The following is a 13,034-nucleotide window of genomic DNA, read 5'->3' on the forward strand; positions in this document are numbered from 1 at the left end:
ATACGTTTAAATATGTGTGAACTTTGTTGCTTAAAGTTGTTTTTTAATCAATAACTTTATATTATTTCCATAACAAAGTGAAATCAAAGTAAAGTCAAGCCACCATTGACTTATTTGGTAACTAAAAATTCAAATCAAGTGTTATACATAAGAAAGCAAAAAACTTCTGAACTTTTAATAGTTCTATTTTACTGGCAACCATCGTTTTATAGTTTAGTTTGTAAATTAGTTCAAAGAATTTATTAACTTAACATTTGTGAACTTAAAACCCATATTAGTCTATCAACAATTAAATCAATAATTTATAGTAGCTAACTGAGCTGCTCAAAAGCTAATACAAGTATTTTTTTTTTGTAGATGTATTTTTAATGTTACAACTTAGAGCTTTACTTAACATACTTTTGTAGCTTTATTGGTAAACTATTAAGATGTCTGAAAATAAGCAAGAGCAGTACAATGAAGTTTTGCAAAAAAATGGCCAGCTCTTTCAAACTGATCAACCTTCCTTAGTATTATGTAAACCAAAAATAATGCCTATGAAATCTGTTACACTATTAAAATTGGAAGAAATCCAAAAAAAATCAAAAGATATGTTAGAAGAACAAAAGAAGGAGGAGTAAAATAACACTAAAATTTGTCAAAAGTTGAATTTTAGTTATAAAGTTTTTTTTTTTGAAATTTATGATTTACTAAATGTGAAGTAAATATATTAAGTTGTTTATCTTCAATTTTTATTTTTTACTCTTCTTAATTTCCTTAGTTCTTGATGTTATGTTTTTAGCATACATATTTTAAACTTAAAACAGGGTTGCCTTTAATTTAGGCTATCTTGTTAACTTAGGCCAGTATTAAAATATCGGGAAACTCAAAAAGTTATGGTATTTTTTATTTTGGTTTAATTGAGACTGAGTAAGTATTTTTTATAAAATTATGTAAAGTTCAATTTTGTGGTAGCAATTTATTTGTGATTTTCTATTATTTAAAAACCCAATAAGTCAAAGTTTCTATCTTGCCATTGGTAATAATTAAATATCTTTTTTTCTAATGTAAATGTTTTCAAAGTTTAAAAATTGACTTAACATATTATTTAAAGAGTGCTAAAAGCTAGTAAAAAGTTTTATGTCAATTAAATGCAATTTACAGTAATACTGTTATTTAAAATTAATAGTGTTCAAACATGTATAATACCATGCAAGAACACTTAATGGTTTCTTAAAAGAGTGGCAATTCTGTAAAATAAAGTTTTTGTTTTGTATAAGTTATGTTAAACAAAATTTTATTATTGTAATAAGCATTTTTTTTAATCAGGGAGATTTTTATATATACCTGAGTTTTAATTCTTGTTTAACAAATAGTTTTTTTTTATTGGAATTTTTATAGATTTCTAAAACTGTTAGATTTTTTATTGAAATTCTTTGATGTACTATAATAAGCCTCATTTTATATTTTTCATTGTTTAATGATAAGTCACAATACTTTTAATTTGCTATACATAGATATATTTCAAAACCGTTTCTATATATGTTAAATGTTTATGATAACATGAAAAAAAAACTAAAAAGCATCACAAAAAAATACATGAAATCAGTTTTCATGTTTACTGTAAACTAGTTGAACTAAAGTTATATTTGTTTTTTTATATGTAAGTCTAAATATGAAAAAATGAGTAAAGCAAGGTTCAGCAATTTGGCTTTAGATGGTAAAAAGTTAGCTTCACCTTCTCCAAAGAAAACTGTTTTCTCATATAGAACTAAATCTTCCCATTCTAATGTTGATGAAACTTTGTTTGGTACTCCAACAAGATTTCTTCAGCAAGTTGAAACTAGGCGTCAAAGTCACGATGCTGATTGGGACCCACCTTGGTTCACTGGTCCAAACAGCAGTGGCAGACCTTTGTTATGGACACCTTTCAGTTCTATAAGTTAGTTTGGTCGTTTAATTAAAATATTGTTTTTAAAAATTTATTTGTACTAAGTTGTACTTTAAGTAATTTGTCAACATTTAATAGAGATACAAAAAAAAAAGACATATTTAGATTATTAAGAGTCATAATAAATATTTTTTCTTTTGTGTAGTATATAGTGGAGATTACAAAAATATTGTATTTGTATTTTAGTCAGAAAAAAAACTTTACATTGTTCTTTTTTTCTAGATAAGGAGGCCGAAACCAAACCAACAAAACCTGTTAGGCAGCGACCAAGATCTGCATCTGCAAGTAGAATGAGAAAAATCAAGTTTGTCTAATTTACTTTAAAGCTTTAAAGTTTTATAAAATATGTTTAACTGCTTTTATTATGTTTTACGTCAAAGAACAGCTTTATATTTATTGTACAAAAAAGCAAGCATTTAATGGTCATGGGCCAAATAAAAGTATTTGTTGCCTGCAGTTAAAGTGTTTGCTTTTTGTAACTGATCTCAAAGTATTTAGTTTAAGTTTTGAAGTCTTTTTTTGCCGGCCAAATTTGCATGCTTGCAAACTGCATGTGACCAGGGGACTGCAGTTTGTCAACCCAATATATATGGTATAAACTGACTCAATTTTGAAAATAAAATGTTTTTATTTACAAATAAAAGTGTTATTATTACAAAATAAGTATTTTTTTAATGAACTATGGAATATCAAAAAAGTGCTAAGACTAGTATATACTTTTTAATCCTTTATTAGTTAAAAAAAAATTAATTGTATATATAAATTTAATACACTTTTCATTGTTTTATATTATCTTTTGAATTTGTGGTTAAGTTTTTTATCACTTTTTTATTGGTTACCTAGAACATCCAGACTGTTTAAACTTGAAATAAAAACAGGCATGTATCAAAAGAGTTGTGCTTATATGAATATGGTTAACAATAGCTTCAAAATACACAGCTATAGATATAAAAATCTAAACTTTATGAATTTTAGTTTTTTCAGACTCAATAAAATAAAACAACAAAGTTTTTTTTTTCAAATGCTGGATGTGTAAGAATTTATAACACTGTTATATTTACTTATTGTAACAATAACTAAAATTTTTTTAGAAAAAAAAAGGTTAAGGAGAAATTAATTGAGGAGATACAGTAGTTTTTGAAGTTTTGTAAAACATCAAAAGTTTTGTATCAAGCTAAAAAAAGGCAACTTTGTATTCAAAGCTAACAATAAAAAGTTTACACTGAAAGATATAAACAACTTTTTTTTATTAAAGCATAAGCCTTATCATAAATTGATGAATATATTTATTTCTTTAAAAATAATTAATTACTAAATACAATAATTTAGTAAACTAAAACCAAATTGTACTTTGAACATGTAGAAATAAAAGCAGTTAGTATAAAATAACAACTAAAGTATTTTTTATACAAAAGTGTTCTTTTTCAAGATTCTAATAGTTTACCTAATATGAATTTAATCAACTGAAGACAATAATAAAATACACATAGTGACGTTTTTAAAGTAAAATTTTCTGAATAGAGTTTTTTATATTACTTTATGCTAGGTGTATAGTTTGTTTTGTTGTTTTTCTTTCTTCGAAACTGTTGAACCATTTTAAAAGTTTAAATTTAAAAGTACTAATTTTATTTTTACTGGTTTAATTTTCTTATGAAAATAATCTTTTTAAAAAGTGTATCTTAAACATAAGCAACAGTTTTAAAAAACGAAAGCTGCTTAAAATGTTTAACTACCTACTTAGTTGATCAAAACATTTAATACCAACATTTAACATTAAAAATCATACTTTACGCATATTTGTACTTATTATTTATATCCTCTATCTGCTTTATGATCCTTCTAACTTGTTGTAATTTAAAGAAGAGATTTTGCAATGTTACTTTTTAAACTCTTGTTTCACTAACATTAAGTTCTTTGAAAATATATACTAAACAGCTCTATACTTATTAAATTTAAAAGTTTTATTCAAAAACTAATAAATAAGTTACTACTTATATACCAGATAAACACATAAAAGTTATTTATAAGTAGTTTTTATAATTTTAAAAATATAATAAATTTGTAGGCAAACAAGATCTACATTTAAAGATTTAAATTCTACTAAAGTTTACATTGGTGGTAGCTTTGAAAAAGGTGAAAGTCCATACAAAAAAACAAACCAAACCAGTTTATCAGTAAGTTTATTTCAGTACGCGTTCGTAATATTGTACATAAGGTTTTATTCAAAAACAATTTTTTGAATTTAAAACTTACATACCTTGTATACTTTAAGCTAGTATGTTTGCAAATTTCTGTTGTTGAAAAATTTTATGTTTGTTATTAACATTTAGCAAATAAACTTCATTTAAATTTCTCAAATTAATTCATAATTAACTTTAACAGTATTTTTTTTATTAGTCATGATAGATCATAATGTATAAAAAAAGTGTGTTGTTAGGAAGTTGATCCTACTTCCCATGATCGGCAAAATGTTCAAGTTCCAGTTATAAAACATCGAAGTGGTTCAAACCTTACTACCTCTCATAATATCAACACTACCTACGATGATTGTTAGTTGATTAAAATATAAAAAAGTATTAGTGTTGTCAAAACCGCCTCTATAAACTACGGCTAGCCCAAAAAGATAACATATCAAAAAAAAAAATTTTTTAAGTTCAAAAATATTATTAGTAGGTATTATCTTTTTGAGCTAGCTATTAGAAATGTTTAATTGTAATAACAGATATTTCTGCACAGTGCACAGTGTTTTACATACTGAAAAGTAGCCGAACTTTTTTTTACATAATTTTGCAGCTGAGATACACAATGAAACGATTTCAAAAGCATTGCAACTTGCAAGCCAATCCAAACAAGCTCACGAACAGATGGTTGCTAGCAGATCGGTGAGGAGTTGCACTCCTGTCACCACACCGAGAGCTCCCAGAACTCCTCGTGCATCCAGTTTAAAGACATTTTCAAGAGGTTTTGTTTGTTTGTATTGTATAAGTTTTCTAGTGCATTCTCTCCTCTGTATTGTTTTTTAATTAAAACAAATGAAAAAAGATCGTAAATAAAACGAAAAAGATCTTTTTTTGATATAAAATTTTTTGATAAAAATTGTCCAACTATTCTTAATATCTCCTTTAAATACGAGATAAATTGTTCTTAAAACGTTGGAGAAGACAGCATTTATTCAAATTTTCAAAATTTGGAGTACGTTGACATAAAAAAAGTTTCTTTTTCAAATGTTTGTATCAAAGAAATTATAAAAAAACTGACTACATCTCAAATTTTATATTCTCTATAACTATATAATTTCACGTTTTCAACTAGGGGCCGATGTTAGTTTTTGTAAATTAAAATGTTGGCTTAGCCTTGTTTTTTAAAAAATCGTATTTGCCACGAAATGTTTAAAAAAATATATTATTGTAATGCACGAAGTGTTTGCAAATTCAGTAATTAAAATCTTTGTGAGTTTGATATTCTCTAATGCTTGGAACATATTACCAAAGTGTGCACAGAAAATTTGTTGTGTTAAAATAACTGCTAATTAGGTTTCTATTATAAATAAATTATTTTTTAAACCTGAAGTTTCTTAAAATGTTCAAGTTTATTTTATTTCTTCACATTAAATTAAAAGTCAATAAAACTATCTTAAAATTATAAAAATATTGTAAAACAGTTATATGAAAAAATTAAATGACCTCAAGTTTATAGAAATTTTCATTCAATGATTTGCTTCGCTCAATTTTTTTTTAAGTTTAGGAATTTTTCATTTAGAATATAAAAATATAAGTCACAAGAAACTGAAAATTAGAATGTTAATAGTTCTACAAAGTTGTTATTTATATAATAAAAACTAATTATTCAAATAATGGTAAAGCTATGGCTTACAGTCTAAATGTTTATGCTATCAAATTAAGTTTTTTTGATTAATTATAAAATATTTACTTTCTTTTTTAGAAAAAGTTTGTTTTTTATGTCAGAAATTGTTTGTAAATTTAAAAAAGATATTCAGAGCTTGTTTCTACTTTTGATAGAATTAGTTTGATAGTTCTATATTGAAATAAAATGCTACAATCAAGCTAATTTTTGCAGTGTAGTTAGATTTGTATTAAAAATTAAGCGCTGAAATACACATTGGTCAAATTAAAAAAACACTTTCATTTTTTACATCTATGTATGTTACGGAAAATTTACATCTAATCAATTGTTTCCCAGATATATCATCAAAATCATTTCTTATAACCTGTCCAACTAATTTTCCTCACATCAGTCTCCAGCCGAGTATATTCGAAAGCAATCTTTTATCTTTCTATTTGTTTTTAATTTTATAATTTCATATTCGAATAAACTACTTTTAATAATCTTTTAATCTAATAATTTTAAATATAAATAGTTTTGGTTGTAAAAATTATTCTATATTACTTCTCAATGTAACTAATTAATGATAAATAATATAAAAGATCGTATATCAAGTCACTTTTTAAATTTATTTTAATACTGTTCAGTACTAGATAAAATTTATCTAGTAGTGATTGCTGTCTAAAAAGGTTTTTTAAAAATAATTTATATACTGCTATTCAATAAAGTTTTAATAATTTTGTGATCCACGATCTCACTTATAATCCCTGATGATAGATTTAAAAGTTTCCTACAAAGGTTTAGTCAATTTAAGTTTATGTTGTGTTTTTTAACTATGATTATGTTTATTTTGTTTTGTTCTCGTCGTTTTTCTTCTGAAAATTTTAAATTTTCTTGTAATTTAAAATAAGTTTTATTGATATGTAAAATATTCCTAGTTGGCGTTATTAAATAACTAAAATATAATGTTTTATCTATTTTGGGATGCAGGGTTGTGTTTCAAATCTTAAGTATTTTATGTAAATATAAAGATTAAAGTTTAAGTTGTATGATATGTACTATGATACATATGAAGTTTATTTTATACCTTAAAATCTAAGTAAAATAACAGCACCATCTCCACGAAATTTCCGAATTGCACGCATGAGTGATTTTACTTTACCATTAGATAAAGATGAAGCAACAAATTTATCGGCAACTGGTTCGAGCTTAATTCTATCATCAAGAGTAACTCCCCGTTCTAGACCCAATTCTGCTAGGTTAGTGACTAATTATCTAAATATGTATGATCTAAACCAGGGTTTCCCAAAGTGGGCCAAGTGGCCCCCTAGGGACCATGACAGATACTCAGGGGGCCACGAGCAGCAAAGGGGGAAGAGGGGGGCCATGAGGCCATAACTTGAAACTCACACTAGATATTCTTGAGTTGCAGACAAAGAGCAAAAAAAAAAGTTCTTATGTGTATTTTATGGTAGTTTAGAAACTTACACTAGATATTCATAAGTTGCAGACGAAGAGCAAAAAAAAAAGTCTTCGGTGTTTTTTATCGTAGTTTATGAGTAATCTTGTTGAAGGGGGCCATTGCTTTTTCAATTTCTTTAAAGGGGGCCATTTGCAAAAAAGTTTGGGAAACCCTGATCTAAACCATACTTTCTAATGATAATGTTTTGGTTATGTTGTTATAAGTATTTTTCATGGCTTGGTATTTTGAAAGAACTCCAAATTAATTTTAGGTGATTTTTAATTTGCTAGCATATTACTGATTTAACTGATCAAAGAACAACAAACATTATAATAATTAATAAAGTTTACTGCAAAATGTTTAATTATCACAGACTACACTACATTATTAACAATCTACTCCAGCGTTGTAAAACAAAAACTAATCAGTATTTTATAAAGCATTTTTTACGGCTGAATACGTTTGTCGTGTCAGCACAATGATCAAAATTTTAATTTTATCAACTTCGGGGTGAGCAACGTATTGCCCGCTTCATTGTCAAAATCTTTGGCCCGATTCATTTTTCTATATTGAAAACAATTTGTAAAAATCAAATAAAATTGAGCGTTTTTTTTCTAGTCTGTTTTCTGTCTATTTTCAGCACACAGTAAAGCTTATTAAATAGCAATTTTCGTACTATTTTGATTGTGAAAAGTTTATAAATTTTTGTAGTACAGTTTTTCGAAATTATGCGGCTTACATACAAGTACGTAAATAATTTTTCTGTTAAATTTTACCCTGCTGACTGAAAAAGTTTCCCACTCCTAATAACTGTTCATAAACAGATACCTCAGAAATATTTTTTCCGACTTCACTTTTTATCTGTATTGTTATGAATTTAATAACATATATTGGCTTAAGTTTTAAATACGAATATCATACTTGATATCTAATTGCCGCATTAGATATCTGTTTTTCTTGGTACTTGTAATGAATTAGATTGGTTTTTATAATTTTTAAGGATTATATTTTATATTTTTGATGCTATAAGTTTTACAGCAACATCGGCGGCGTTAATAAATGTAAACCAGGGCGTCCCATTTTTTTATAAGGCCCCCTTTGAAGAAATTAAAAAAGCAATAACCCCCTCATTTTTCAAAAAAACTACCTAAGACTTTTTTTTTTCTTTTGCTTTTCATCACCAGCTGCAGAATATCTAGTGTAAGTTTCAAATAATAGCCTTATGCCCCCTTAGCAGCTTTTAGCCCTCCTAACTTTCTGAAATAGCCCGCTTTTGGAAGCCCTGATCTAGCGTAAGTCTTAAGTTTTCCAGTAACATCTGGTGTAAGCTCCAAAATTACCCTTAAATTTTCCTAAGACCCTTTTAACTTTTTTCTCCTTATCATCAACTTCAGATATCTAGTGTTAGTTTCAAGTTATGGCCTAATGGTCTCTTTATTAATCACGACCCCCCTTTGCAGCTTATGGCCCCCGAAGGGGCTATCTGACCACTTTTGGAAACCCTGATGTAAATTATTAGCCAGGCTGTAGCAATAAATTTGTCGAAAGTTTGATTTTAGTTTACAAGTAGTAGTACTAAATTTTATGGCTTGCCTCTAGAACTCATAACCGTTTATACTACTGATAACTGCTTTCTAACTGTATTTTTTTAAACAAATATTTGAGAAAAAAAACTTCTCTTCTCGAGCTGACTCTTATTCAGACTAAATACAAATTAAAAATTTCACCATGCCCTCAGACTTATCTCGGATTAACTATTTAAATGCTAACCAATAAATTTTAGACTTTCGCCAATGTATTTTTTTTAGTTAAATTTGTGTTTAGTTTTGTTATTAAAGTGAACACCACAAATTGTAGTTTTTGTTTGTTTTTCATTAAAAATATTGATACCGTGTTTCTAAACAAATGTCTATTTTATATTTATTTTAACAGTTTTTAAGTTATTTTGATTAACTTTAACACGTTTTATCTATTAAGTTTGTTTGTGCCAGGCTAATTAGAAAATGTCCCTAAAAAAATAAAATTGCTCCGTTTTTATAATACTTGTCTTTTCAATTCAGTTATTTGTATTAAATTGTAAAAAAACATTCGGTTTAGTTAGGAGGTAGGCAACTTTTCTAGTCGGCGGGCCAAATTTTTCAGAAAATTTTTTTGCAGGCCTTGTTATATTAAAAATATTTTAAAATAATCAGTTACTATTTATTTTATATCGTTAAAAATAGATAGTTTTAACTTATTAAGAAAACATCAGGTTTTTCAATATTTTTTGTTTCAAATAAAAAAATTATAATTTTAAACTTAAAGTTTAAGAAGATAATCTATTATTCTAAATTTATTTTCCTATGATGGACCTAGGCATCAAAATCTGGGCCACTTAAACTAAAAGACACATAAGGAAGAAACAAGAAACAAAAAGGAAAATATAACATAAAAATTCCATATCTTTTACAAACAGGAAACATAAATAAATTATTTTCATTTTGATAAAAGCCAAAAAAAACTCTCATAAAACTTATACTAAGCATCAAGTATCGAAAATTTAAATGCATGTACTAACCTCAAAATTACAATCCAAAACCCCAAGCACATAACAATTAAAAAAAACAAAAAATGTATTTATTTAAGACCATAATTAAAAAGAATTTATTATGCATAGAAAAAAAAATTCTACTAACAATCAAAGTGTAGATTAATCCGAATTAAAAAATTTTTTTTTTGTTGATAAAAAAAGAATAACTTAGACAAAGGTTTTATTTAAATTAAAATTTTTAATTTAATCAAAACTATTTAACTTTTTTGCAAGAAGCTAATTCGTTATAAAGGTTTTACTGAACAACCAAGAGTGTTATACCAAACATTATTGTTAAAATCATGTCTGTATGTAATTTTTTTTTATTACCTCCCAGTAAATAGTTATTTTTATAAGGTTCAAAAATGGATTGTAAATCAATGTTTCACCGTTATCTAGTTTAAAAAAACAATTCAAGTCTTCTGTATTAAGTTTTGTTAGTTTATCAAGGTAAGCCGTATAAGAAATATTGCAGCGGTTGAAGATTATTCTGGCATACTTTCTTTGAACAGATTCTATATGTTTAATAAATTTTTTTAAGTATTGAAACCAGATTGGTGTGTTGTATTTAAACTTAGGACGAATGTATACGAGGTATAACTTTTTAAGAATTGTAATATCCGTATATTAAAAACTCTATAAAACTTGAACATATATAATCAATGCAATTTGGTAATGGTAGTTATTTTGGTGGTTCCATTTAAAATTTATAGCACTAAAAATGCTAATACCTTTCAGCACTTTAATTGAAGATAAGTTTATATTGTTTATTTTTAAGTCAATAGTAGAGATAGTAATTATTTTTGTATATTTAGAACAGGGGTCGGCAACCTTATATAAGTAGCAGGCCAATTTTTTTTTACAAAAGTTTGCTCGCGTGCCGCACTAAACAGAAAAAAGTCTTCGCGGGCCGCAGTTTTTAAAAAAATATTGTAATAACTAATACAAAAATACTATTTTAAACCAAAAAAACGTGACAAAAGAATCTATAAAAGAGACTTATAATACGTAACTACTTAAATTAAACCCTAATTGTAAAATTTTACCATCAAATCTTTTTTTTCTATTGTTTTAAAAAAGTAATTTTTAGCTGAAATGTACCTCGCGGGCCACATATTTTGTCTTCGAGGGCCGCAGTTTGCCGACCGCTGTTTTAGAATATGAAATTTACTAGGGTTTAGGTTTAATTTTCTGTTTTTAAGCCAATGGAAAATTTTTTTTTTAGATTTCTCTAAAGTTGTGTTAGAATAGCTTTTTAATTTTTCGTGTCAACGAAGAAGTTAATGTTTTCCGTTAACATCAACTTCTGAATTTAATGTTAAGTAAAGATTCTGAAATATGTTACCAATTGCTACTTTTTGATTTCTACCATGAAGAAACTCTTTGAACTAAGTAACTAGACTAATATGAACTTTGTTTTAAGATAATGTTGTAATTGATTTATAATGAGAGACTGAATCTAAATGTGATTAATTATTTTCAGAGTTTATTGTAAAACCGGGATTTACTCAAAGGGATCATTTGTTACAAAATTTATCTAAAAAAAACATTTAAAGTAAAAACAAGTTTAAGCCTATTTCCGCATTGATATTTTCCATTTACTTTCAATAACTGCTGAAATAATATATCTCTTTAGAATTTGTTTTATTTTAAAGCAACATACACATTATTTTTATAATTATTATAACCAGTAACTATTTGAAACATTAATAAAAATGTTTGACTCGAAGTTTGTATTGTTCTACCTGTACCTTTGTTAAAACATAAAAAGCAATGCAGTTTCAAATGAAAAGTATAACTAGACTAATTTTTATTCAAAACAAACATATATTGTGATCATAAACACATACAATATACTTAAAAATAAAAATCTCCACTGTAAAAAAGCTCTTAAATACATATGAATTCACTTTTAAATTATATTTATAGAGATGTATTCATTAAGCTTTGTTTAATACTATTTATATTAAATGTGTCAAAAAGAAATTGCATAGTTAACTTCTAAGCTTATAAAGTATAACTCAAAAGCAATTTAAAATATCTGAATTAATGAAGATTAAAATATTTCATTAAGTTTTAAGATGTAAACTTATTAACATTTTAATTGTAAAATAGAACTAATATTTAATGAATAAAAAGCATAAGTTCTTTATTTTTTTATATTTAAGTTTTAGTTAATTTAGTTTTAATACAACTATAGTATGCTGACATTTGTTTTAATGATGGTTAAAGAAAAATTATTAAAACAAAGCAATTAAAATTCTCTTTTTACTTTTTAGGTCTGGAAAATACACAAACAGAAGCAATTCGTCATCTTTCAAACCTTCTTGGAAACCGTAGCTTATTTTAAACATTTCTAATAAAATCTATAAAATAAATAAAATTTTATTTTAAACTTCAAGTTTTTAACAAATCAAAACAAATTGTTGTATTTAGATTGTTTTTTTGTTACAAGATTTACAATTTTTCTTTTAAAAAAAGTTTATGAATAATAGCCTACAAGATTTACTGTGATACAAGTATACTTTGACTGTTTAATGTTTATGTTTTAATTAAAATTTTTATGTTAGTTTACATCACTGTTTAACTTAGTTTGAACTCCGTAATTTATAGATTGCTACTTTTTAACACTTAACTTTATTTTTTTACAAACACTTTCCTTTTTATATCAGGTTTTTGTTGTTTTTTTTTTTAATTTTTAATCTGTATGTTTTAATAATAAAGTTTTACAAATCATATTTTAATTTGCTGTTGGTATATCCAAACCAGTCCAAAAATTTACTAGCATATTCCGTTTAAAAATTAAGTATATTACCAAACCGCGTTACGTTATATATTTTTTTTTACATTTAAAATATAAGTTTTACTTTAAAAAAAGTATTTATCTTTAGATAGTAAGGCGCATTAAATTCTTAAATGCAAACACTCTACAATTTTTTTTTACCAACTCTACTTCTAACATAATATTCACAAACATGCGAGAACGGTTTAGTAGATATTCAGATATGCAATTAGAAAAATACTTGAACCAATGTAAAAGCGCGTACCTTACAGTGGTGAGACAAAATTTAAACCAAATAGTTAAACCTACATATTTTCAATAAAAGACGATCTGTTATATTTTTTTCATATCTACTATATTTGTAAAAATATATTATGTAATACTTACATTGTCTATATTTAGATCATGTTTTATCTAATTTAATATGTTTTTAAAAGTTTACTATTTT

At 25.7% G+C, this 13,034-nt stretch overlaps 1 protein-coding gene across 1 annotated transcript; it reads left to right on the forward strand.

Moving 5' to 3' along the window:
- The first annotated feature begins 1,654 nt into the window (after positions 1 to 1,654).
- Positions 1,655 to 12,450, forward strand: LOC145846470 (uncharacterized). Its single transcript, XM_082953232.1, has 7 exons — positions 1,655 to 1,921; positions 2,153 to 2,234; positions 3,996 to 4,104; positions 4,368 to 4,479; positions 4,724 to 4,891; positions 6,885 to 7,032; positions 12,084 to 12,450. Exons 1-7 carry the CDS (start codon positions 1,663 to 1,665, stop codon positions 12,142 to 12,144), a joined length of 939 nt encoding a protein of 312 aa, XP_082809358.1. The 5' UTR covers positions 1,655 to 1,662; the 3' UTR covers positions 12,145 to 12,450.
- Positions 12,451 to 13,034: the final 584 nt, after the last annotated feature.

Source organism: Thalia democratica, chromosome 1, assembly GCF_965202585.1.
Source record: "Thalia democratica chromosome 1, ktThaDemo2.hap1.1, whole genome shotgun sequence".
In the NCBI taxonomy this organism is placed as follows: Eukaryota; Metazoa; Chordata; class Thaliacea; order Salpida; family Salpidae; genus Thalia; species Thalia democratica.